Raw genomic sequence first — 25645 nt, forward strand, 5'->3', positions numbered from 1 at the left:
GGTTGAATGCATGCCTAGAAGCAGTTTCACGAATAGACAAAAGAAGACTATTCCATAATTTAATCCTAGTAAATGTAGAAGATGATAAGCCAAAATACTGTACTCTAGGGACATTAAAAGACAAATGGCTGATAAGATGGAACATGCGAAATAAAATTAGATTTAAGGTAATCAGGTACCAAACCGTGAACGACATTAAATACGTGATATATATATATATATATATATATATATATATATATATATATATATATATATATATATATATATATATATATATATATATATATATATGTGTGTGTGTGTGTGTGTGTGTTTGTGTGTGTGTGTGTGTGTGTATAAACAAATAAGAAAAAAAAAACAAAACAAGCGCAAGCTGTGATTTTCTTTCTCCAATCAACTTTTAAAAAAGACACCGGATTATTTTATTTATTTTTTTTTTTTTTTGCCGGAAACCGGTGTTGTTGACACTTCCGGTAAGTGACAATGGCGACAGAGGTGAGGCAGGAGCTTGCACAGCTGATGAATTCAAGTGGTTCTCATAAAGATCTTGCTGCTAAGTATGTAATCACGCAGTATATTAACTGTGCTCGCTATTTATAGCTTAACGTTCCCCTCTAGCTTTCAGGCGCAAAAATATCAGCTTTGTCCTAGACCAAAATTGCTAGCGTTAGCTGGTTAGCTACTTTCTGCTTTACATTTCAGTTTTTATTTAATCTGTAATCTGTTATTTAATTTGTAAGATCGAAAATGAATGTTCCGTTTTGTCATTTTGACATAGCTGTCGAGTTTTTAGTAGCTTCATACTAAAAATATGCACCTAACCTGCATTACATCATAGCTTCTTAGCCATACATTACTTTTTTGAAACAAGATTTCAGTTAGAAAAAATGGAGAAAGTACATTTTTACACTAAAATATAATGTTTAGTGGTATAAATAGGGAAATTCGTAAACGCTAATGCCACGCTTCCTGTATCTGTGTTGCTGACAAAAGCACTGTTAGGTTTTTAGTAAATCATCTATGCAAACAGTTTGAAGACATTTTATAAGTATACATTATAGAAAATTCATGATTAATGTATAACATGTAGATACATAAAAGCAGAAATCATGAGAACAACTGTAAAGAGAGCATATTTCACCCATATTGGCCTCTCTTCATTGGCTTCCTGTTAATTCTAGAATAGAATTTAAAATTCTTCTTCTTACTTATAAGGTTTTGAATAATCAGGTCCCGTCTTATCTTAGGGACCTCATAGTACCATATCACCCCAATAGAGCGCTTCGCTCTCAGACTGCAGGCTTACTTGTAGTTCCTAGGGTTTGTAAGAGTAGAATGGGAGGCAGAGCCTTCAGCTTTCAGGCTCCTCTCCTGTGGAACCAGCTCCCAATTCAGATCAGGGAGACAGACACCCTCTCTACTTTTAAGATTAGGCTTAAAACTTTCCTTTTTGCTAAAGCTTATAGTTAGGGCTGGATCAGGTGACCCTGAACCATCCCTTAGTTATGCTGCTATAGACTTAGACTGCTGGGGGGTTCCCATGATGCACTGAGTGTTTCTTTCTCTTTTGCTCTGTATGCACCACTCTGCATTTAATCATTAGTGATTGATCTCTGCTCCCCTCCACAGCATGTCTTTTTCCTGGTTCTCTCCCTCAGCCCCAACCAGTCCCAGCAGAAGACTGCCATTCCCTGAGCCTGGTTCTGCTGGAGGTTTCTTCCTGTTAAAAGGGAGTTTTTTCCTTCCCACTGTCGCCAAGTGTTTGGTCACAGGGGGTCGTTTTGACCGTTGGGGTTTTTACGTAATTATTGTATGGCCTTGCCTTACAATATAAAGCGCCTTGGGGCAAACTGTTTGTTGTGATTTGGCGCTATATATAAATAAATTGATTGATTGATTGATAAAAGGAAAATCTGTGATAGCTGTAACTCAGCTGCAATTTGAAATGAAATCCATATCCACTGTAGTTGTAATATATATATATATATATATATATATATATATAATGTCCAAAATATAACAATTACTTCCAAATCCTTACGCCATATTTTAAAGACACACCAAGCTCTATGCCACGAAACCATAATAAGTCACCCATATTTTGTTTTTAAGGTAATGAATCCAATTTCCTTTATCTATCTCACTCACTCACTCATCTTCAATCACTTACTCCAATTAAAGGTCACGGGGGGCTGAAGCTTATCCCAGCAGTCATAGGGCATGAGTTGGGGTTCACCCTGGACAGGATGTGTGTTGCAGGGCCACATACAGACAAACAAACACATTCACACCTGCGGACAATTTATGGTTTCCAGTCCACCTAACCTGCATTACTTTGGATTTGGAAGGAAGCTGGAACACCCGGAGGGAACCTACACAAATACGGAGAGAATATGCAAACTCTCACGACCTTGTTGTTGTGAGGCAACAGAGACACATTTTCCCTAAGGGGATTAATAAAGTATTAATTATTATTGCTGTTGTTACTATTGTCGTTAATATTATTAATATGCTGCTTGCACGTGAATGACATCGTGTACACCATTTTAATGTGCATTAAAAAACAAAACTAAAATCTTTTCTAGATACCGACAAATTTTGGAGAAAGCTGTCCAATTCTCAGATGCAGATCGGCTTGAATCCTTGAAGGCTTTTGTTGAAGCAAGTATGCTGTGTCCACATGACTTTTGACTTTTATTCAGTGTTTTTAGCTTTACACAAATTTCTTTTTTACTCTTATCCCTTCATTGGTATTTATACAGTGGTCAATGAAAATGTCAGCCTTGTCATCTCAAGACAGTTGCTCACAGACTTCTGCACACACCTGCCCAACCTGCCAGATGGAACAGCGAAAGCAGTGTATCACTTCACCTTGGAAAAGATTCAACCAAGAGTCATCTCGTTTGAGGAGCAAGTGAGTGCTTTCACGCTCTGTAAAGGTCATTGTGTACTTTTTTTGAATGAGTGTGTACACACTCTCTGAATCCATTTGCCATTGTTGATGTGTGTTGTGCTTCCATGGTGTTAATGACGTGAACTAAGAGAAGAGACAGTGAGCATGTTTACATGACCATAATAATTAGTTAACTGTTAATAATCAGATATGGTGCATCTGGAAAGTATTCACAGCGCTGCAGCTTTTCCACATTTTTTCTTATGTTCAGCCTTATTCCACAATGGATGAAATAAAATTTTCCACTCAAAATTCTACACACAATACCCCATAATGACAATGTGAGAAATGTTTTTTTTTTTTTTTTTTTTTTTTTTTTTTAGATTTTTGCAAATTTATTTAAAAAATAAATAAATAAAAACATCTAAGAAATCGCGTGTACGTAAGTATTCACAGCCTTTGCCATGAAGCTCACAATTGAGCTCAGTGCATCCTGTTTCTACTGATCATCCTTGAGATCTTTTGACACCTTCATTGGAGTCCACCTGGGGTAAATTCAGTTAAATGGACATGATTTGGAAATGCACACACCTGTCTGCATATAAGGTCCCACAGTTGACAGTCAGAGCACAAACCAAGCATGAAATCAAAGGAATTGTCTGTAGACCTCTGAGACAGGATTGTCCCAATGACCACAGTGGCCTCCATCATCCATAAATGGAAGAAGTTCAGATCCACCAGGACTCTTCCAAGAGTCAGGGAGGTCACCAAGAACACAATGTTCACTCTGTCAGAGCTCCAGCATTCTGCTATGAGGAGAGGAGAACCTTCCAAAAGGACAACCATCTCTGCAGCAATCCACCAATCAGGCCTGTATGATAGAGTGACCAGACAGAAGCCACCCCTCAGTAAAAGGCACATGGCAGCCCACCTGGAGTTTAACAAAAGGCACATGAAGGACTCTCAGATGATGAGAAACAAAATTCTATGATCTGATGAGACAAAGACTGAACGCTTTAGTGTGAATGCCAGGTGTCATGTTTGGAGGAAACCAGGCACCATACCTACATTGAAACGTGGTGGCAGCGTCATGCTCTGGGGATGTTTTTCAGCAGCAGGAAGTAGGAGACTAGTCAGGATTGAGGGAAAGATGAATGCAGCAATACCGGGCGGCAGTAGATAGCAGTGTTCTATGCATTTTGACCCCGGTTATATCACACGGTTGTAGACCTGAATCACAACTTAACAGATTTTTCAGTTTTGCAAATGCCTTTTTTTAACAAATGATGATGTCTGCCTCACGGCTGGACCGCTGTATGCTGTCAAGGGGTAATGACTTTTTTTTCTTTGTTTTATTTTGTTTTTGTAGCGGTCTGGCGGCCAGGCCCCTTCTACTGGGGTTGAGTTGAGCTCAGCTCCTCTCACCTGCCTCACTGCTGCAAAATATGAAGCAGACAGGTGCTAACAGGGTTTATAAATGTTTTTCACTGTTACTAACTATGCAAAAAAAACCGTTAGCAGTCTAAAAGTTATCGGAACTAAATTTTCAGAAGCTAATTGGTTTGCTGATGGTTTTTGAAGTTAGGTAAAAAGCTAATCCGCTAACAAAAAAGTTAGCTTCGCTAATTAGAGGTTAGTAGATTTGCAGAACTGTGCCCACCACTGTGTTTTTGATTTAAAGGTCATTTTGCAGATTGTAATTTGTGGTGCTGTTGACCCGTACTGTTACACTCAGAGGTACTTAATATTTAACAGTTATCAGCTCATGTCTGCTGACAAGTAGCAGTGCCAAAATCATCGGGTTCTATTGGCTGGGTGAAGCAGTACCAAGTCTGACTGGTGAAAACAACATCAGGTTGTTGTCCACAGAAATGTATGTGCCGAGTACATTTTATATGCTGTGTATTTATGATTAGAGCATATTTTGGTACTTTACAGTATTTGATAAGAGTCCTTGCCGTCATCTCCTTTGACTTTCAAATAGAGTATTTGTTGTCCAAAGGTAAGGTCCTTTACATTGAAATATAGTCTGATGATATTCCATAAATTTGTGTTGATAGTTTTATTAAATAAATACAAGTGTTTGGTTCCTTGTCATCTTTTTTATGTAAAGTGGGTGGTGCCCCTTTTCAGGTATAAAAACCTTTGTCAAAATGCAATTTAAAAAAATTGTCATTGTGTAAATATCAGCTCTTCTCATATCCATCTTTCAATCTTGAACCAAAATTTCTTCATTGTGTAACAAAAACGATTAAACTGCTGTCATTCCAGCACTTTCAAGAGGGTCTGTATATAACCATCTCATTCATTAATCTTTAATTTAGTAGAATATTGTCTATTATGTCTACAGGTAGCTTCTATCAGACAACACTTGGCAACCATTTATGAAAAAGAAGGTGACTGGAGAAATGCTGCCCAGGTTTTAGTTGGTATTCCTCTGGAAACAGGACAGAAGTAAGTTACTAGTAGTTGTACTTATTCCTGTTTGTTTTTGTTGTAAAGTAATCCTATATTTCCGCTCTCCCACAGGCAGTACAATGTTGACTATAAGCTGGATACATACCTGAAAATTGCTCGTCTCTACTTGGAGGATGATGATCCAGTGCAGGCAGAGGCGTACATTAACAGAGCCTCGTTGCTTCAGAATGAGTCATCTAATGAACAGCTGCAGATACATTACAAGGTACGCGGCCCCTAATGGTTTTATGGCCACATATACTTACAGTTATACTTTATTTGTGCTTGAAAGCAAATAAATGCTGCAAAACAAAGGATGTGGAAAATTTAGCGGCGACTCATCCTTGAATCCATGTTTTGTCTTAGGTGTGTTATGCCAGAGTTCTAGACTTCAGGAGGAAGTTCATTGAAGCTGCACAGCGGTACAACGAGCTCTCTTATAAATCTATTGTCCATGAGAGTGAACGCCTGGAAGCTTTGAAACACGCCCTGAACTGCACTATTCTGGCTTCCGCAGGTACCTGCTAAGACTGCCGTGTTTCAGCTTCAACACACTTTTAAAATGTGCTCTTTGGTGCTTGTCAAACCCATACATCTCCTGTATCCCCCCAAGGTCAGCAACGTTCGCGAATGCTGGCCACACTCTTCAAGGACGAGCGCTGTCAGCAACTGGCCGCCTACGGCATTCTGGAGAAGATGTACCTGGACCGAATCATCAGAGGCAACCAGCTGCAGGAGTTTGCTGCCATGCTGATGCCTCACCAGAAGGCCACAACAGCGGATGGTGAGTGAAGATGATGTTGCTGGGTTTGGGGCGAGGCCATCATCACCACTTCAAACAACAGCATGTGTTCAGTGGCCATTTTATTAGGCAGGAAGGGGTTCTGCTACTGTTCTGTTCTCTCTGTAAATGTTAGAACAGTTATCTAATTACACAGATTAAAATGTGATGGTAGTTCCATCTTGTGCTGAGAGTTTATTATTGTTGCACCAATCTTTGTGGACTTTTTTCTGCTTTTTGAGTGAAAATCTGAGAAGATCAGAAGTTTTATCGTCCTGAGACCCAGCCCATTTTTTATGTCTGCAGTGGATCAAATAAGTTAAATTGAAAGGTACTTTTTCCCTCAGTTCTCAGGAGGCTATGCACTCAAACCACCTTCTCTGGAAACGGTGATGCTTTTAGAGTAATATAATGCATTTCTTTTGTGTCCCGGTGTTTTGTCTGAGCACACATTTGACTATGATGGCATGCTGTTAGTCATTCAGGTGGACTGTTGCATCAACACGCTAGTGTTTGCCGATGCCAGCCTCTGTACAGCAGAAAGAAAGTTGAAGTTTTTAGGTTCTTGGCGCTAACTGTCTGGATGTATGGGCCCGAGCTCATTTGAAGTGGACAGACGCAAAGTTGAAAAGTGTGCTGTGGTCTGATGAGTCCACGTTTCAAATTGTTTTTGTAAATCATGGACATTGTGTCCTCTGGACAAAAGAAAAAAAGATCATCCAGATTGTTACCAGTGCTAAGTTCAAAAGCCAGCATCTGTGATGGTATGGGGGTGTGTTAGTGCCCATGGCATGGACAACTTACACATCTGTGATGGCACCATCAATGCTGAAAGGTACATCCAGGTTTTGGAGCAACACATGCTGCCATCCAAGCAACGTCTTTTTCAGGGACGTCCCTGCTTATTTCAGCAAGACAATGCCAAGCCACATTCTGCACGTGTTCCAACAGCGTGGCTTCGTAGTAAAAGAGTGCGGGTACTAGACTGGCCTGCCTGCAGTCCAGACCTGTCACCCAGTGAAAATGTGTGGCGCATTATGAAGCCCAAAGTTCGACAACGGAGACCCCGGACTGTTGAACAACTGAAGTCGTACATCAAGCAAGAATGGGAAAGAATTCCACCTACAAAGTTTCAACAATTAGTGTCCTCAGTTCCCAAACGCTTATTGAGTGTTGTTAGAAGGAAAGGTGATGTAAAGTTCACTTGCATGGTGTGGAAACGTTAGCTACGTCATTGTGGCCATGCGGTGTGGTTCTTTTGCGCACAGATGCCTTAGTGTTGAGAAACCCAATGGCTGGTGAAGGCCAAGGACACACCCACTTTTAACCTGACTATGGCTGATACATGGTTGGTTTTGAGAGGTGGGGAAGGATTGGTTGTCTGCCTGGGTGGTTGCCATCCAGTACCCAAGGAAGTTTCATGCTGTGGTGATGTGCGGCACATGTGCATGCTCCAAAACTTGACTTAATCAACAAGCAGTAGTACGGACCAACCTGATATGCAGCTGCCAGCCGTCCCGCATTGGGTGAAACAGCCCCAGTATGTACCCCCGCGTCCTGCACGAGTGTGTGCAGGATGCCCATTCGTCCCACATATGTGTGTATCCAGGCATGCCCCGGACCCCCTAGCTACTCTTGCGCCCTTGGTGCTCACGGCCAACGCGTGGGTGTCCCACATTGGTAAATTCAAATGTTGGCAGGTGTGCTGATAACGTAGGTTCTATGTGTGTTTGTTATGGGAAGGTGAGTTGAGAGCATGTGAGCTTGAACCTGTGTCCAGTGATGTGTTGCTAGAAACCAACATTACTGCACAGGATTAAGTACACCAACGTGGCGATCAGTCAGAAACTAATGGTTTATTTCTCTGATTCAGTGCAGAAACAGTCTGTGTGTCTCACTGACAACCACACACCTGCTCCTAATCTGTCATCAGTCCAGTGTCCACTAACCATACAGGAAGGTATTACACAAGCCGAGAGAAGTTGCTTTTTTCCTCTTTTCTGGTGCATCAGAGTTGACCACATTTAATGAATTTGATGTCATTATGTGCCTTTTTCATGGTCTTAAAGCCTTAATAACAGAATCTGGCTCTGAGTGTTATTTTGAATGCAGTTCTACATTATATAAGTTGTGCTCGTCTTCTCTCAGGCTCCAGCATCCTTGACAGAGCTGTGATTGAGCACAACCTCCTGTCTGCTAGTAAGCTGTACAACAACATCACTTTTGAAGAACTAGGAGCGTTGTTGGAAATCCCACCAGCAAAGGTGAACAATTTCATTCCATACGTTAGTTTTCTTTACACACATTGATTTTACTTCCACATTCAGGCAGTTTGTAGTACTTTTGGTGAGGGGTATGTGGTATACCAGTGGCATCGTCATCACCAGTGTGGTCATGTGGCACGATATGGGTTGCAGACTGTGAGCCCTGAAACACACCAACTTTTGTTATGTGTTCTTGGTGGCTACATTGTGTGTTGATTTTCATTTCGGCAGCTGTGTCAGCAGATTGTACCTTGCACACTGTCTGCACAAGGAAAGCATCTTAGAAGTGTGTTGTGCATCGCCGCTGCCACATTGCTCTAAAGCAGTGGTTCTGTCTTTTTATGATGAGTACCTCCTTAGAAAATATTTGTCTTTCCGAGTTCCAGCATTACAACCAGAACTGAAAGTGTCAGCGCTCAGTTTATTCATGATCAGTGTTTACCGCGGCCATCCGACGTCTCTTCAGCATTCTGCTCATGAATAAAGTAACTTTGATCCACCTAAATAAAAACGTATGTTAAATTATACTGTTAACAACAACATGTCATTCATTACAGGCGGCTGAGGTTAACGAGGCATGGCTATGACATCGTCACTTAAAAAAAAGTCTGTAATTCAGCAGGGTAGTAGGGTAGAGCGGCCTTTTATTGTGGGCAGTATAAGGCACACCTGTGCACTAATCATGGTGTCTAATCAGCATCTTGATATGGCACACCTGTGAGGTGGGATGGATTATCTCAGCAAAGGAGAAGTGCTCACTATCACAGATTTAGACTGGTTTGTGAACAATATTTGAGGGAAATGGTGATATTGTGTATGTGGAAAAAGTTTTAGATCTTTGAGTTCATCTCATACAAAATGGGAGCAAAACCAAAAGTGTTGCGTTTATATTTTTGTTGAGTGTGTGTGTGTATATATATATATATATATATATATATATTTTATTTTTTATTATTTTTTTTTTTTTTTGCTCCACTGGTTGAAAACATGTCAACAACAGCAGAAAATCGTCTGCCAGCGAGGTTTGCTAAGTTCACATAGGAGGAACTGGTGGAAATATTGAACTCCAAGGATGCCAAAAACACTAAGAAGGTAGACAAGCACGCTACTGATGTTTTAGAAGCATTCATCTGCTGTTCACAACAAAATAAATTGATCTAATTTACTTGACTCTTTATTGTTTGCTTAATTTGGGAGGGGGGTGGAGAACATAACAATTGATGGATGGCAAGTCGTCCAACATAGATATGCCGAGTCCAATATAACTTTACTTCATCTAATATTTCTCTGTTTTACTCCTTACCATCCATTATTTGTATTTATATATATATATAGCACTCGGGGTCGCCACAGCAAATCCAAGGTGGATCTGCATGTTGAATTGGCACAGGTTTTACGCCGGATGCCCTTCCTGACGCAACTCCACATTACATGGAGAAATGTGGCAGGGGTGGGATTTGAACCCGGAACCTTCTAACTGAAACTATATTGCTGCGAACCTACAGGTATTGACAGTGACTCCTCCTGTACTTGTAACATAACAGGCCTACAGGCATGTGGGAGATTTCCTTCAATTCATAATTGCTCTCTATCAGGTTTGTCTGTTGCAGCAGAAACTGATTTGCAACTTGGTATCTGAAGCGGGTATTACCCGAGTCCGTCTCTTATGAAACATTGCCTCGTTTTGCTTCTCTTACAGAGCCGAGTTCGACACTCATTCCTTAGAGTTATATTATAAAAAGGATTTTCTATGATATAACTCTGTGTCTCATGCAGAGTCAAGTTCAGCTCTTATGAAGCATTGCTTCATTTCCTTTTGCTTACAGAGGAGGTCCGACTCTGCTCTGTAAGCAAGAGTTACCAAAAACCTTGGTAACTCGTACTACCACCAGAGGGAGCTCACGTACCACCAGGGGTACACGTACCACAGTTTGATAACTTTGATCCCAGAGAATAGAGCTGGTGTCACTGACTGAAGGCCACCCTAAAAATCGGCCCGCCCTGCCTTCACCTGTTTTTCATGCGACGCGAGCAGCATGCAACAAAAATAGAAAGAAAAAAGACATATATGCACTCATTTTGACATCATACTGCCAACTTTAAGTCATTAACACCTGGTACTGGACTTTCTATGACTTGCGAAAAGATCACAGCTGTCAAAAATGTCTGTTTTTAAAACTTTTCAGTAGTTGAAAAACTCAAAATGGCTGCTGTCTGGTTACAAGAAGCCATTTTTCTGCCCTCAGCATTTCGGAACGCTGCACAACTAAATTGAAAGACCTCTGTTACCCACCGGATATAAAAATATTGTAAAAATAAAAAGAATTTTTGTTCAGAAGGTGTTTTTTTTTTTTTAAAGTTGATATATCGAGACAGACAATGTGCACACATGGCGCTGGTGTTTCATGGGTCAGAAATCAGGTTAATGCAAACCCCCGCTGGCAGGGTAAAAATATCTTTTTAATGATGTCAACAAAAGAATAACAGAAATTATGAAATGTAACGTCAAATATCCATTCATTTGGAAATAAATCATTATTTTGGAATGTACCACAGTTGTGTTCAGCCCTGCAGTGCTGACGTTGTGATGGTCAGAAAAAATGTTTTCACCTTTTTTTGCATATCTTTTGTGCTTTACAAATATCATTTTTGTTTGTGATTCTGTAAGAAAGTTACAATGTAGGTCTCCTGGTTTCTGTTTTCTGTTTAGGCAGAGAAGATTGCCTCCCAGATGATCACTGAAGGTCGCATGAACGGCTTCATTGACCAAATAGATGGTATTGTGCACTTTGAGAGTAAGTGATTTTCACTTTGTTTTTTCGTTTCATAGTACAAATTCATTCATTTGATTTCTAAACCTGCTTATTCCAGTCAAGGGTCACCGGGAGGGGGGCACTGGTGCCTATCCTAGGACACCCTGGGCAGGCCACCGCTCTGTCACAGGGCTCGCACATATCTACAGACAAACACATACACACAGACGATCAATTTAGAGTCACCAGTTCACCTACCATGCACGGCTTTGGAAGTAGGAGGAAGTAGGAGCACCCAGAGGGAACCCACGCAAACACAAGGGGACCTTCTAACTGAGGCAGCAGCACTAATCCTAGAACAGAATGATCATATTTAAATGGAAAATAATTATTGCTTTGAGTAAGTTACTGACTGAGTTTTTACTTTTATTTGAGTGGGTTCCTCAAATGGGAATTTTTACTTTTGCTTGAGTCATTTTTATATGGTAGTAATTATACTTTTACACTCGGATAGATTTTCAGTACTCTGTCCATCACTGGCTTCAGGCTACCTGTTTTTCAATTCAATTTCAATTTATTTTCATTTATATAGCGCCAAATCACAACAGAGTTGCCTCAAGGAGCTTCACACAAGTATGGTCTAACCTTACTAACCCCCAGAGCAACAGTGGTAAGGAAAAACTCCCTCTGAGGAAGAAACCTCAAGCAGACCAGACTCAAAGGGGTGACCCTCTGCTTGGGCCATGATACAGACATAAATTACAGAACAATTCACAAAACGAATATACAGGATACGAATATACCTGTGTCCTTGGGAGAAAAAAACAGCCTCTACAGAAGTAGCATTATAGTCCATCTAGGTGTAAAATGGGTACCAGCATTGGCTGAGGAAGTAACTTGTGATACACTGGCATCCCGAGGAGTCGTAGACTCTGTTTCATGTCATACTAATCCAGGGATCCAGGGAGAGGCACTTAGCCGACAGGTGTCAGGCCATATTTCGGACTTCTTGCTGCAGTTTGATCTGGCAGAATGTTGAGCACAAGAGAACCGCAGCGGTTTGGAACAACTGGATGTGTCCGTTGTAGGATCGGAGTTTCATCAAGAAGGATATCAGGTGTAAAACTTGTTCCACATCCCAGTTTGGGTCTCTGTCAGATTAGCTGTAGTGAAGGAAAAAAGAAATATCAGCTTTGTATAGTTACTTGTGAGTTTCATTTCATTACTTGAGGCCAAAATATGGCCATCGGGTATTGCAAAGATTTTGTGTCCATCAGTCTGTCTGTGCTCAGCATAACTCCAGTCCCATTACTGCCAGGGTCTTCAAATTCACAGGGGGGCATTGAAACACACCTTTTTACAAGTTCAAAGATGGCTAACCTTGACCTATTCTAAGAGGTCAAAAGGTCACATTCTTTCTACACAGACTTTCATTGATTACATGTTTATATGGCCGAGGGTATTTTAGCTTTAGGTTATTTTTTATTTTCAGCACTCACATTAAACGTATTGACAGTATCGGGTCTGCCTGTGGAATGCCAGTCCACTCTGCTTTGGCTGAAGACGTAAACTGTGACAGACGGCGTCGTGTTCCGAGGAAGTCATACACTCTCATGTGCTTGATGTTACGGTATCCAAAGATGAACACAGACGCTAGTGGGTCTCGGAGCCTGTGGAGGTCTGACTTCTTCTCTACCTGTGGAATATCCAGCAGCCTTTCTGTCACTTACTACTTTGGATGGCGCACAGTGATCGAGTAAAACTATTTACATCTTCCGTCTCTTTGTTTAAATGTAGCCAAATGCATTGTTACCTCCATAAGATGGCAGCCACACTGTTTGTCCCTGTAGCCGGTCAGCGACGTGCCGTCTCTAGATTATTTATTTATTTTTAAAATATATCTCTGGAATTCAGTTCTTGCAAAAGTGCCATGTGCATTTGTGGCCAGTTGGAGGCAGCGTTTTTAAACATGCTATAAAAGGACAACATAGAAACAGGAATAAAACCTTAAAAATGTTTGTGACATGTGTTTTTATGATTTAACTTATTTATTTTTCCCTCCCTCAGCCAGGGAGCCCCTCCCTACATGGGACAAACAGATCCAGTCTCTGTGTTTCCAAGTCAACAATCTCCTGGAGAAGATCCGACAGGCTGCTCCGGATTGGGCAGCACAAGCTATGGAAACTCAGATGACCCAGTGAACATCTTCCAGTCATTCCCCCTAAATTTCTCAAACAGCTCATTCTAAGATTTGTCTTTCTGCTCAAAAATCTCACCACTTGAGTCACAGTAATGGACCCACAACAAACCCTTTACTGTCCCTGGTTTCAAATGTCCCCACCACCACCACCACCGTGCACACACACACACTCTTTTGCCCACGTGGGCATTGGTTCAGTACTTTGAGGGCTGTTTTCCAATTTGTCAAGCGTAGATGTGATCACAGTGACTTTAAGTTTCCACGTGCTTATTCATGTCCATAACATACAACAGTCCAAATTAAGATTTCCTGGTTTATTTAAAGTTTTACGGTCACATTCTTCTGTGTTTAACTTAACAACTCAACCGTATCTGTCCCGTGGTTCTTCATTTATTGTTTCATGTGAACCTTTCAGTTCGCACTTATGAAATTTCAGCAACGAATTAAATTTCCAGATGTGACATCCTTAGTGTCTGTGAAATTCAAAAAAGGTTATTTTCTGCTGCAGTAGAAAGTTTCTACAATTTATTTGAGTTCCCCGTAATATGAGTGCAGACTTTCTATATCTATTAAAGTGTGTGTTCTTGGAACTTTTTTCTCCTCCACAGATTTTGGGTGTGGTATTCCTACACCTTGTTGACTTGTACAACCCCAGTTCGAATGAAGTTGGGACATTGTGTAAAACGTAACTAAAATCAGAATACAATGATTTTCAAAACCTCTTCAAACTATATTCAATTGAATACACCACAAAGACAAGATATTTAATGTTCAAACTAATAAACTTTATTGTTTTTGTCCAAATATTTGCTCATTTTGAAATGGATGCCTGCAACAGGTTTCAAAAAAGCTGGGACAGTGGTATGTTTACCACTGTGTTACATCACCTTTCCTTCTAACAACACTCAGTAAGCGTTTGGGAACTGAGGACACTAATTGTTGAAGCTTTGTAGGTGGAATTCTTTCTCATTCTTGCTTGATGTATGACTTCAGTTCTTCAACAGTCTGGGGTCTCGCACTCTACCTGCACACTTTTACTATGAAGCCACGCTGTTGTAACACAGGCAGAATGTGGCTTGGCATTGTCTTGCTGAAATAAGCAGGGACGTCCCTGAAAAAGACGTTGCTTGGATGGCAGCATGTGTTGCTCCAAAACCTGGATGTACCTTTCAGCATTGATGGTGCCATCACAGATGTGTAAGTTGTCCATGCCATGGGCACTAACACACCCCCATACCATCACAGATGCTGGCTTTTGAACTTTGCACTGGTAACAATCTGGATGGTCTTTTTCCTCTTTTGTCCAGAGGACACGACGTCCATGATTTCCAAAAACAATTTGAAATGTGGACTCATCAGACCACAGCACACTTTTCCACTTTGTGTCTGTCCATTTCAAATGAGCTCAGGCCCAGAGAAGGCAGCAGTGTTTCTTGATGTTGTTGATGTTTGGCTTTCACTTTGCATGGTGGAGTTTTAACTTGCACTTGTAGATGTAGTGATGAACTGTGTTAATTGACAATGGTTTTCTGTAGTGTTCCTGAGCCCACGCAGTAAGATCCTTTACACAGTGATGTTGGTTTTTAATGCAGTGCTGCCTGAGGGATGAAAGGTCACGGGCATTCAGTGTTGGTTTTTGGCCTTGCCGCTTACGTGTAGAAAGTTCTCCAGATTCTCTGAATTTTCTGATTATATTATGGACTGTAGATTATGGAATCCCTAAATTCCTTTAATTGAATGCTGAGAAACATTGTTCTTAAACTGTTGGACTATTTTTTTCATGCAGTTGTTCACAAAGTGGTGATCCTCACCCCATCTTTGCTTGTGAACAGCTGAGCCTTTTGGGGATGCTCCTTTTATACCCAATCATGACACTCACCTGTTTCCAATCACCTTTGGAATGTTCCAAACAGGTGTTCTTTGAGCATTCATCAACTTTCCCAGTCTTTTGTTGCCCCTTTCCCAGCTTTTTTGAAACCTGTTGCAGGCATCCATTTCACAATGAGCAAATATTTACACAAAAACAATCAAGTTTAAACATTAAATATCTTGTCTTTGTGGTGTATTCAATTGAATATAGGTTGAAGAGGATTTGCAAATCGTATTCTGATTTTGTTTACATTTCACACAATGTCCCAACTTCATTGGAATTGGGGTTGTATCTTCCACCTTCCAACTTGCGCCAATAGTCTTATCACTGTACTCATAAAATTTCATTATTTGTGTAATAGTCAGCATTGGTGAGAAGTGATTCTTCACACTACATTTAGCTTGTCTAGCCCAGGTAGAAACTGATTCAGCGTTTGAAAATGAATTTTATGTATTTATTTTTTAAAATGTGAATGCTGCGGGAGCCGATGGAGAAATTTTGAGCCTGATCCAGAAAAAGTAGGGCGTGGTTCTCCATCTTTTGCATTCTGACTCACTGGGTGCAATGTTGGGAAATGCTGGTTTCTCAGAATGCAAAAGATGGAGAATCACACCCTACCTTTTCTGGATCAGGTTCAAAACCTCGCAGTCGGCCCTCATATGTCGTATCTGAGGAACCACCGGTCGCACTGTCTTAAATTAAAAGTCAAATTAATTGCAAGATACAGTCCAGTAGTCTGTGTGGGTCTTCCCCTTTCATACCTGTATTGATGGCAAAGGTGCATCCAAAACAGGAAGTAATTATGACTGAAGTGGAAATGTATTCATTATAGATAAACCGCACAACAGAATCTGTGTCTTCACTTGAAACAGTTTGAAGTGTTCTGGATCAGCCCCCTGATCTCATCCTATCATATTCATGTTTGTAGCTCATGTCAAATGATAATGAGAATGTAGAGTTTATGCAAACAAGATACTTTTCAGTCATACTGTGTTAAGTGACTAATTATAATGCAAATTCCAACCCTGGAGAACTTTAAAGAATTAATTCTGCCTGAATGTCCAGAAGGGACAAAGAATCAAAGCTGTGCACGTGCTTTACATTTCTGATGACACCCTTCATGGTATAACGCCGTAAGGAACATGAAATTAAGAACCAGACTCTTGGGCGACAGAAAGATTTTTCTCCTGACTGACCTTTTGACTGGCGGCAGAGTTACAGGCCGAACTGCTTTAGCGATGCCTGTTTTGACTTTATGCCACAGTTGTACCATTTATACCCTGAATGCGCTGGTATACAAAGCTGTGAAAGCATTTATTCCATATCCTGGTTACCAGACGTCACTTTCCTCTGCTAGTTTGATCTTTGTCAACACTTGTTGGACAGTTGTTGGTACTCATTTGGCATTTTGTTGAACTGACAAAACAAAATCTGCTAATAGAGACAATTTTGTGAAACTGGTTCCAAAATAAACTTTACTACCACAGGTAGATGACAGGTGCTACTAAGTCTCAGCTGGTCAGCTTTTGATACACTGATGGGAAGCTTAACTAGTGAGATATCATTTTTGTACACTAGTTAATTAGTGTGAACTGAAATCCTCATGCGTTAAATTAAAGCCTTTTTAACCTTACTAGTTAACTAGTGAAGGTAAAAATGGTCACTGATTAACTGAGGAGGGGCAAAATCCACTAGTTACGTTAATGAAACACATTTTGTGTTACTGACTCAAATAGTGAGGTCCAAAATGTTCACTCGATAAACTAATGAAAGCTAATATGTTAACTAGTTAAATATAGCAAGGGTCAAAATGCATACTAGTTAACTGGATTGGTCAAAAGAAACTAACCAGTATGGGTCAAAATGTTTACTTGTGAAATCCAAAATGCTACTTGCAGTAAATACTAACAGGGACGTGGGGAAGATGCGTGCATCGAGGTGCAGTCGGGACTCGATGTATATTGTCGTTCTGTTGAATGCTTCATTTACATGTTGTGCACCAGTTAGCATCTTAGCCCGAGGAACTGCAGCTACTTGACGAGTGACTGCATGTTACAGCCTACATTGTTATATGCAGACGCGAGTTGAGGAGCGCGACCAGCGTCTGACTGAACCCAGCGCTAAATAACCAGAAAGCGGTTCCAAAAACAAAACAATTTTATTTTTCTCCCGTGCAATAATTGGTGTACAACATAAATGTGCGTTTGTCTGGCGAGGTGAAGGACGGCGCGCTCTCCAGCGCCCAAATGGATCAAAGCTCGGCGCTTCTGGGCCCAGACTCACCGCCGAACACCCCCCAGGTGGATACGACAAACTGACTCTCTGATGTGTGCTGACAGCATGTGTCCCTCACCCGTCCTCCTTCACAGGCACGATGTGTCAAACCCTGGCGCGGTCCTCAGCGTCTCACAAACGAACGTCACAAGGTCGAGTTCCCGGCAATTCTGCTTGAACCACTCATGGCTTAAATGCAGAACGTCATCTCATTATCTGCTTCAGCTGAAAGTCTTTAAGTTTACACGTGAGCATCATCCACAGGTGCAGCTAATAATGCTGATGAGGGTGAAGGACTCTTCTGCCAGCACCTTCTCCACAGACAAAAACCAGTTTGCATACCACCTGGAGAGCAAAGAAAAGAAAACACCACCAAAATGTCCAGCCAAACCCCCCAACACACAACATACATGTTAACTAGGCATGGTAAAAACAATAGTTAACTCACTTGGCTCTATTTTGACCTTACTAGTTCACTAATGAGGCTCAAAATGTTTAATAGTCAAGTTTGGGGTGCCACCTTTAAAATCAGAGGTGTATTTTTTTCTTTTTACATTAAATATAACTGATATTATTCAATATAATTATATTAAATATGAACATAAATATTATACAAATAATGAATGGTTTTTCATTCATTGCAATAGAAAGAATATTTCATGCAGTGAAATAGCAAAAAAACAGGAAGGGAGACAGGACCACTGTGGGCGGGCCGTGAGGTAGTTCGTGACCCAGGCCACCAGTGGAGCCTCCACCTTCATGTCACGTAGCTTATTGCTGAGCAGCTTAGACCAGATGGTGTTGAAGGCACTGGAGAAGTCAAAGAACATGACTCACAGTGCTGCCTGCCTCCTCTAGGTGAGAGTGAGCTCTGTGCAGCATGAAGATGATGGCATCTTGGCATCTGTTGGCCTGGTACACAAACTGCAGGGGGTCCAGTGATGATTCCACGACTTCCCAGAGGTGCCTCAAGACGAAACTCTCAAGTAACTGCATAACGCAAGTAACTGCATAACGTGATGTCAGGGCCACAGGTCTGTAGTCATTCAGTGTATTGGGGTTCTTCTTGGTCACAGGGACCAGACATGAGGTTTTCCACCGCTCAGGAACAAGCATCAGGCTCAGACTCAAGTTGAAGATGTGCTGAAACATCAAACACAGCTGGACAGCTGTGGGTGATAGCTTAATTATGCACATTTACATTCATCAAATAAATATTTAGCAGTTCAATTATTAAATCGAATGATATTTAATATTTACATTTATATTTAAGCATCACTAAATTGTGCAATATAATTTTTTTAAGACACCTCTGATTTTACAAATGATGTTCCATATTTAAGTCGTAAGAACCACAGTGCACTAGATGCCCTCGTCTGCATCAAATGGAGCTTTATTGTTTCAAGATTAAATGTGCTGTTTTACAGGTGGAACATAGACTTTGGACCTCAGTGTGTATCAGGAACTAAACTGCTGTAGTCAGTATTTATGAAGACAAACAGGTTAAACAAACATTTTGAGGGCCCAAACTAATGCAGAAGCCTGAAATCATTCCACACCCTGTGGGAACAACTAACTTCAGCTTTTCTAAACATTTTTTTTTAAGCTTGTCTAACTTGCATACCAACTGATTCAGAGATCAAAAAGGGACTAAAAATGTTTTCTGTGTACTGTTTTATGCCACCTCTCAGTATTTGCGTCTGTGGGGGTTTGGCTGTATCTCAGGAAACATCAGTCACAAGATATTGAAATGCTACCACAGTAACTATAAGGAGGGAAGAACCAGTTGAAAAGTCTGCCTGCAGGTTTGCTCACAGCAGTTTGGACATTGTAGGATAAATATGCATCATATTTTCTCTCAATTGATCACTTTGAAAATGATGTATTTTCATGGAAAATCACGTCTGCTAAATATATGCTACATTTACTGGGTTTTCCAGGTCGATTCCAGTGCACACAGGCTGAGAGTTGGGGAACATCTGCTTTACCCCAACTCTGGTCAGGAATAGATGTGGACTGATAAGTGTTCTGATGATTGTTTTCTGCTGTGTTGTAAACTGGCAGCGCACTTGCCTTCCTGACATGATGATCAAAAACAGATGAAGGCCATGTTCTCACTTACATCTATAGTTACGTTAGAATGGCCATCCGGTGTAAAACTTGTGTCAAACCCACAAGCGGATCCAGACTGGATGCACTGTGAAGACCCCGAGCAAAAATACGAGAACCCAAAGAAATATGTTTTGTTTATTGCTGGTGGAAGGTCTTCTTTTAAACTAGATACTAACCAAGTTTAGGCTGACAGACTGAAGTTCTGGAGTTGAGTAAAATAGCCTCAGAAAATTTCACAAGAACATTTTCAGTCTAGGAATTGTAGAGTAGTGTTTATTTAAAGGTTACATCATTAGAAACATCAGTGGTTAATCAGGTCTAAGTAACAAACAGTGTGATTGGTTGTTATTCTATTTCAAGAAATGGCAAAAAGCAACAATATACATAAAATGTATACACATGTATGTATTGATGAAAAACAATTGGCCAATTTCTACCAAACTCTGTATATTGTTGAAGAACCAACCCAGAATTGGCTTTCAAGGGTTCTTTTTGGTTCAGGCCAAGCTTGTCGGTGTCAAAGTTAAAAATGTGAATTTTCATATGTAGATACCTTCTGGAATTTCCCACACAATGTCAGATTTGTCAACGCTCAATCATTGGGTTCACACTCATGTCTGTCTTTTTGTTGGTTTACTCCTCCAAGGTCCTTTGGCCATTTTCTGCAAAACTTCATAAGTGGATGAAGGTCAACCCTGGAACGGCCCTCTTAGGGATAATCTTAGGGCCCCTTCACACATAACACGGTTTGAAGCTGACTGGCGCACGAAGGAGGAATCACATGCCACTCGTGAAAAATCAGAACCGCCTCGAATGCCTCGTACAGCACATGCACTCTACATTCACGTGTTGCTCGCACCTGTAACCCATTCCAATGGCGGGCAAGATGAGGTTGCATTGTCAGCTGATAATGTTCGCAGCATTCACACGGCATGTCGTACGCAGGTCGGACATATCGTGCTGCGATACGACAAGCTACACGAAATCATCATTGCCCATGTCACACCGTGGCCAAATGACATGATTGAGGTAGCCTTCATACCAGCGGCCCAAAGATGGCGAGTGTCCTGCAAGTGCCCATTCGACCCCCTCTGAGCAGGTGCAGCTGGAGTCCAGGTGCCACCCACAAACATCAAACACCATTTGCGGGGCACTTAGAAAAGGCGAGGCTATTCGCACAGCCGGCATGAGAGTAGAGGGCAGGCGGCCACATTCGAGCCAGCTGCCGTGATGTCTAAGTGCCCCATGAGTGTGCCATTACCAAACGCATATGTCATGCAAGTGTACCCCCCCAAGACCATGACCCAACATTGTCAGGTGCGACTGAGGTGCCTGGAGTGTGACCGCCGTCCAGAGCAGCACGCATCTGGATGGCTGTAATATCCAGCTGGAATAGCTGACTGCTGTGTACCCGCAACTCAGCTGGAGGACACATGTCGCGCCATCAACAACATGAACAGCACTCCACTCAATGCACATGTGTGTGGGCTCTCATGCTCTTGTCACTGTCAGCTGACAGCGGCTCAGTGCATGTGACGTGTTAAATTAAAAACAGAGAACCGGAAAATTAAATACACACAACAATAACTGCATACATAATTACATAACAAATACATGACATAACTAATCGCATAACAAAGGAACAGAGTGACACTTTTGTCTTTGAGTTCATTCAGTAGCACCTTAATGAACGAACTGAGTCACTTCCGTTGAGATCAGTTGAGCTGCAAGTCACAGCTGGAGAACACGTGTTATGAAGGGCATCACCTGACAACTCTGCACCATGAGGCGCGTGCTTGGGCATACTATCCTCACCTGGAAATACATAAAAACACTTCGCCTTTGCACCGGGCTGGAGCAACCGTGTCACCACGCACATCGGCAGGCTGTACCAGGTGCCACGGACCTTCTGATCATGTGTACAGTCAGCTGATGATCTGAACATCATGTCAGCTATGGTCCACGTGTCACGGTGTCCTTCACCATGCTGCTTGATGGACAGGTGGGGACAGCAGATGTGGATATAAGAGTGCACTGCTTCATTCATGCCATTTTATGACTTGACGTCTGTGACCATGGGTCATATACAGAGGAACAGAAGGATCATACTTGCATTGTCCACTTGATAAGAGGGATTAAATATTAGAAATTGAGGGGGGTTTTTTTTGGTGTGTGGGTTATTTTTTCCCCACAGCAGCGGTGCGATGTGGTGTCACACATTCCACCTGCTCGCACTGTGTTCGTGTGCTCGCACGAGCGTGCACTACACCATTGCTGCGGTATCGTTCATGCCTGTCCCACCGTGTGTCCCTCCCGACAGCAGGTGGAATGTTTCATGATTTCGTCCAACTTTGTGCTATGAGTGAAGGGGCCCTTACTAAAAGGTTAATGAAGTTAATTGATTTTTCGAACCGATTGGGACCAAACTTGGCAATCAAATGGAGGTGGTTTCCAGAATTATCTTGTATGATCAGCCAATCATTTGGGTGAAGATCATTTGAAGATCATTCTTAAACGTCAGATCTCAACCAAGTAATTAATTGTGTTGTGTCAGTTGGAAGTTCCATCCTAAACAAGCGAGCATGTGCTAATTAACGCTGTGCAGCTGATGTCTGGAGGTCTTAGTGGAAGGAGGCTTTGAAGTAAAAGCCAGTGACAGTGTTCCATAACTTTAACAGCCGTGTTCTCTGGCTCCACTTCATCGAGACAATTTAGATAACAGTTCTGTTTCAGACAGCAGCTGTTAATCATATTTCCATCCAAAGGTGCGTTTCAGCTGACTAATGATTGACCACTGCATGAACGTTTCACTCTGGAGATAATCGTAAATATCACAATCATTTCACAACAAACACCAGTTACATTACATAGACCGTAGACTCTTTATTAAAAATTTCCAGCTTAAAGTCAATTTGCTTTGAAGTGCTACATCTACAAATTTCCAGGAGTTTTACAACCTCTCTGGTGACATAACAGCATCTAGAAGACATAAAACATTTAACGAAATTTCAGCAGCGTCACACCCACATTGCGAACTTCCACTATGAGAAGTTGATGTTTTTATTGCTGTTACCTGATCAGAAAACGCCCTGTTCCTTCCTGCGGTCGATGTCTCTCTTCAGTTGGCAGGTGGCGCAGATCGGACAGCACATCATAGTCATAAAATCATTACACAGTGAACCCTGGAAGCAAACAGGTTTGGCGGTGGAGCTAAACATATCATTTGCATTTTATACTTAACGGTGCAAGTTTCCACTGGGTGCTGATTTCTGTCTCCGTCACATTGTTTGTCAAATGCAGTATGTAAATCAGCTTTCCTTTTCCCAGCAGCAGTTGCAGCGCTGAATACACAGTCTGATTGTCTGAACAAATGTGCAAGGAGGAAGTTTCTAGAGATGCATCAGTGTATAAGCACCGTCAAAGTTCTCTGTCTCTAAGGTGAAATTGTAGCTCATACTTTATGGTGATGAAACAGATGACGTGTGCAGCCTGAAACCATTCATTTCTACTTGTTTTTTCTTTACTACAATTACTATTTTATTGTACACACCAAGGAGGTCATGTCGTCCTCCATGCCTGTTTGTTCAATTTTGAGCAGGATTAAACAAAAAGCAAATGCATCAGTTTTAGTGGACCAAAGATGAAGTCTTTAAATTTTGGGTCAGATCTGGATCAAGAGGTTCGTTAATGGTGGTTGCTTTGATCTTGGAATCAAAATTGAAGCTCAATAATTAAGTCAGGATCAAAGTTCACTGATTGGGATCAAATGTTTCTGCTCAGGATCAAATTCCAGAAATCGGGATATCAAATGCCATCGAGATCAGGCCAGTATTGAGTTCAGTGATCAAGATCAAAGGCCAGCAATTAGTAATCAAGGTCAAAGGTTGGTGCTCAGGATCAAATACAAGAAATCCTGATGTCAGATGTCAGTGATCAGGTCAGGATGGATCAATGGCCAGTAATCTGTATCACATATCAGTAAGTGGGATAAAAGACAGAGGTTGCGCTCGACTCTTTCCATTATGAACTCGTGCAGCTTTCAGACTGCAGTGAAGACTTACCCTGATGTTGTATCTGGTTCTGTAGACGCTCCGTATGGTCACGGATAGACCACACAGGCAGCACTCATCCATATCGCTGGCAATGGAGCAGCCCAGACACGGGAAGCACCAGAAACCATAGCAGCCTGAAGCAGAGGAGAAAACAAACACACAATCTACATATGTATCTAAATTGTCTTCAGTTTTTACAGCAGACTAGAACAGAAACAGAATTTCCCGCAGAGAGAGAAAGTTCTTACAAGTTCCACAGTCGCTGCAGAAATCACACAGGCCCGTCTGGAAGTCAGATGCAGGGTACGAGCGCGGTTGGTTGGTCACAGCCATGATCAGGATGAAAAACTTAAAAAAAAAAAAAAAGTTTGTCACTGATGCTGGTTCTTATCACTTGTCTGTAGCCTGCGGAGATAACTTTGAACATCAAACACCGTGGATAAAGAACAGCAGTGGTGCGTTTGTGTGCAGTCGAGCAGTCATCGAGGCCTCAATCTTACCAGACGGAGCTGAAGGACGACAGACTGGAGGCAGTGTGCGAGCAGATAACGCCTGCCGACTTTATCACTGTGGAACAGTTTTTATGTGCACAGAGACTGCGTAGAAACAGGCCAGTAAACACACCTACGCCACGCCCACATAATGCAGTAAAGCCTGACTGCATTTGGTTATTACAGTGGAAAACTCAGCCGCGTTCAATCAAACTGGTGGTTTGCACAAATAGAGATGCAGAAAAGTCCACGGTACATAACTTTTAATACTCAGCTCTGTGACATTTGCAATAATATGAGGTTTTAAATTTTGCTGTGAATCAAAGTCATCAGCCAGTAACAGTAATGACATTATTATTATTATTTATAGTACAGAAACAGCATTAGTGAAGGTTACAAATGATCTTCTTATGGCCTCAGACAGTGGACTCATCTCTGTGCTTGTTCTGTTAGACCTCAGTGCTGCTTTTGATACTGTTGACCATAAAATTTCATTACAGAGATTAGAGCATGCCATAGGTATTAAAGGCACTGCGCTGCGGTGGTTTGAATCATATTTATCTAATAGATTACAATTTGTTTATGTAAATGGGGAATCTTCTTCACAGACTAAGGTTAATTATGGAGTTCCACAAGGTTCTGTGCTAGGACCAATTTTATTCACTTTATACATGCTTCCCTTAGGCAGTATTATTAGACGGTATTGCTTAAATTTTCATTGTTACGCAGATGATACCCAGCTTTATCTATCCATGAAGCCAGAGGACACACACCAATTAGCTAAACTGCAGGATTGTCTTACAGACATAAAGACATGGATGACCTCTAATTTCCTGCTTTTAAACTCAGATAAAACTGAAGTTATTGTACTTGGCCCCACAAATCTTAGAAACATGGTGTCTAACCAGATCCTTACTCTGGATGGCATTACCCTGACCTCTAGTAATACTGTGAGAAATCTTGGAGTCATTTTTGATCAGGATATGTCATTCAAAGCGCATATTAAACAAATATGTAGGACTGCTTTTTTGCATTTACGCAATATCTCTAAAATTAGAAAGGTCTTGTCTCAGAGTGATGCTGAAAAACTAATTCATGCATTTATTTCCTCTAGGCTGGACTATTGTAATTCATTATTATCAGGTTGTCCTAAAAGTTCCCTGAAAAGCCTTCAGTTAATTCAAAATGCTGCAGCTAGAGTACTAACGGGGACTAGAAGGAGAGAGCATATCTCACCCATATTGGCCTCTCTTCATTGGCTCCCTGTTAATTCTAGAATAGAATTTAAAATTCTTCTTCTTACTTATAAGGTTTTGAATAATCAGGTCCCGTCTTATCTTAGGGACCTCGTAGTACCATATCACCCCAATAGAGCGCTTCGCTCTCAGACTGCAGGCTTACTTGTAGTTCCTAGGGTTTGTAAGAGTAGAATGGGAGGCAGAGCCTTCAGCTTTCAGGCTCCTCTCCTGTGGAACCAGCTCCCAATTCAGATCAG

General features: G+C 41.3%; 2 protein-coding genes across 3 annotated transcripts; one reads left to right on the forward strand and one right to left on the reverse strand.

The window, feature by feature from the left end:
- Positions 1-434: 434 nt before the first annotated feature.
- cops4 (COP9 constitutive photomorphogenic homolog subunit 4 (Arabidopsis)) lies at positions 435-13812 on the forward strand. Of its 2 annotated transcripts, none has more exons than XM_034191490.1 (10): positions 435-560; positions 2589-2668; positions 2766-2917; positions 5247-5350; positions 5426-5579; positions 5720-5870; positions 5967-6137; positions 8283-8398; positions 11109-11193; positions 13219-13812. In XM_034191490.1, exons 1-10 carry the CDS (start codon positions 487-489, stop codon positions 13350-13352), a joined length of 1221 nt encoding a protein of 406 aa, XP_034047381.1. In that variant the 5' UTR covers positions 435-486; the 3' UTR covers positions 13353-13812. The 2 variants fall into 2 exon arrangements, with proteins under 2 accessions (XP_034047381.1, XP_034047382.1); XM_034191491.1 differs by having other exon boundaries at positions 518-560; positions 2589-2664.
- Positions 13813-22497: 8685 nt separating this feature from the next.
- Positions 22498-24253, reverse strand: LOC117528883 (placenta-specific gene 8 protein-like). The gene is made up of 5 exons (XM_034191494.1): positions 24160-24253; positions 23908-24007; positions 23669-23793; positions 22681-22789; positions 22498-22586 (listed from the first exon to the last, which is right to left on the reverse strand). The coding sequence occupies exons 2-4, from the start codon at positions 23990-23992 to the stop codon at positions 22685-22687; spliced, it is 315 nt and encodes a 104-aa protein (XP_034047385.1). The 5' UTR covers positions 23993-24007; positions 24160-24253; the 3' UTR covers positions 22498-22586; positions 22681-22684.
- Positions 24254-25645: the final 1392 nt, after the last annotated feature.

Source organism: Thalassophryne amazonica, chromosome 17 (genome assembly GCF_902500255.1).
Source record: "Thalassophryne amazonica chromosome 17, fThaAma1.1, whole genome shotgun sequence".
NCBI lineage: Eukaryota > Metazoa > Chordata > Actinopteri > Batrachoidiformes > Batrachoididae > Thalassophryne > Thalassophryne amazonica.

Excerpts from the sequence above, each read along its gene's own strand:
- LOC117528883 (XM_034191494.1), bottom strand. The coding sequence starts at position 23,992 with ATGGCTGTGACCAACCAACCGCGCTCGTACCCTGCATCTGACTTCCAG. Across the intron at positions 23,794-23,907 it reads CTGCAGCGACTGTGGAACTT|GCTGCTATGGTTTCTGGTGC; the intron begins GTAAGAACTTTC and ends CCTCTGCTTCAG. Across the intron at positions 22,790-23,668 it reads GAACCAGATACAACATCAGG|GGTTCACTGTGTAATGATTT; the intron begins GTAAGTCTTCAC and ends GTTTGCTTCCAG.
- cops4 (XM_034191490.1), top strand. The coding sequence starts at position 487 with ATGGCGACAGAGGTGAGGCAGGAGCTTGCACAGCTGATGAATTCAAGT. Across the intron at positions 561-2,588 it reads CATAAAGATCTTGCTGCTAA|ATACCGACAAATTTTGGAGA; the intron begins GTATGTAATCAC and ends AATCTTTTCTAG. Across the intron at positions 8,399-11,108 it reads TGGAAATCCCACCAGCAAAG|GCAGAGAAGATTGCCTCCCA; the intron begins GTGAACAATTTC and ends TTTTCTGTTTAG.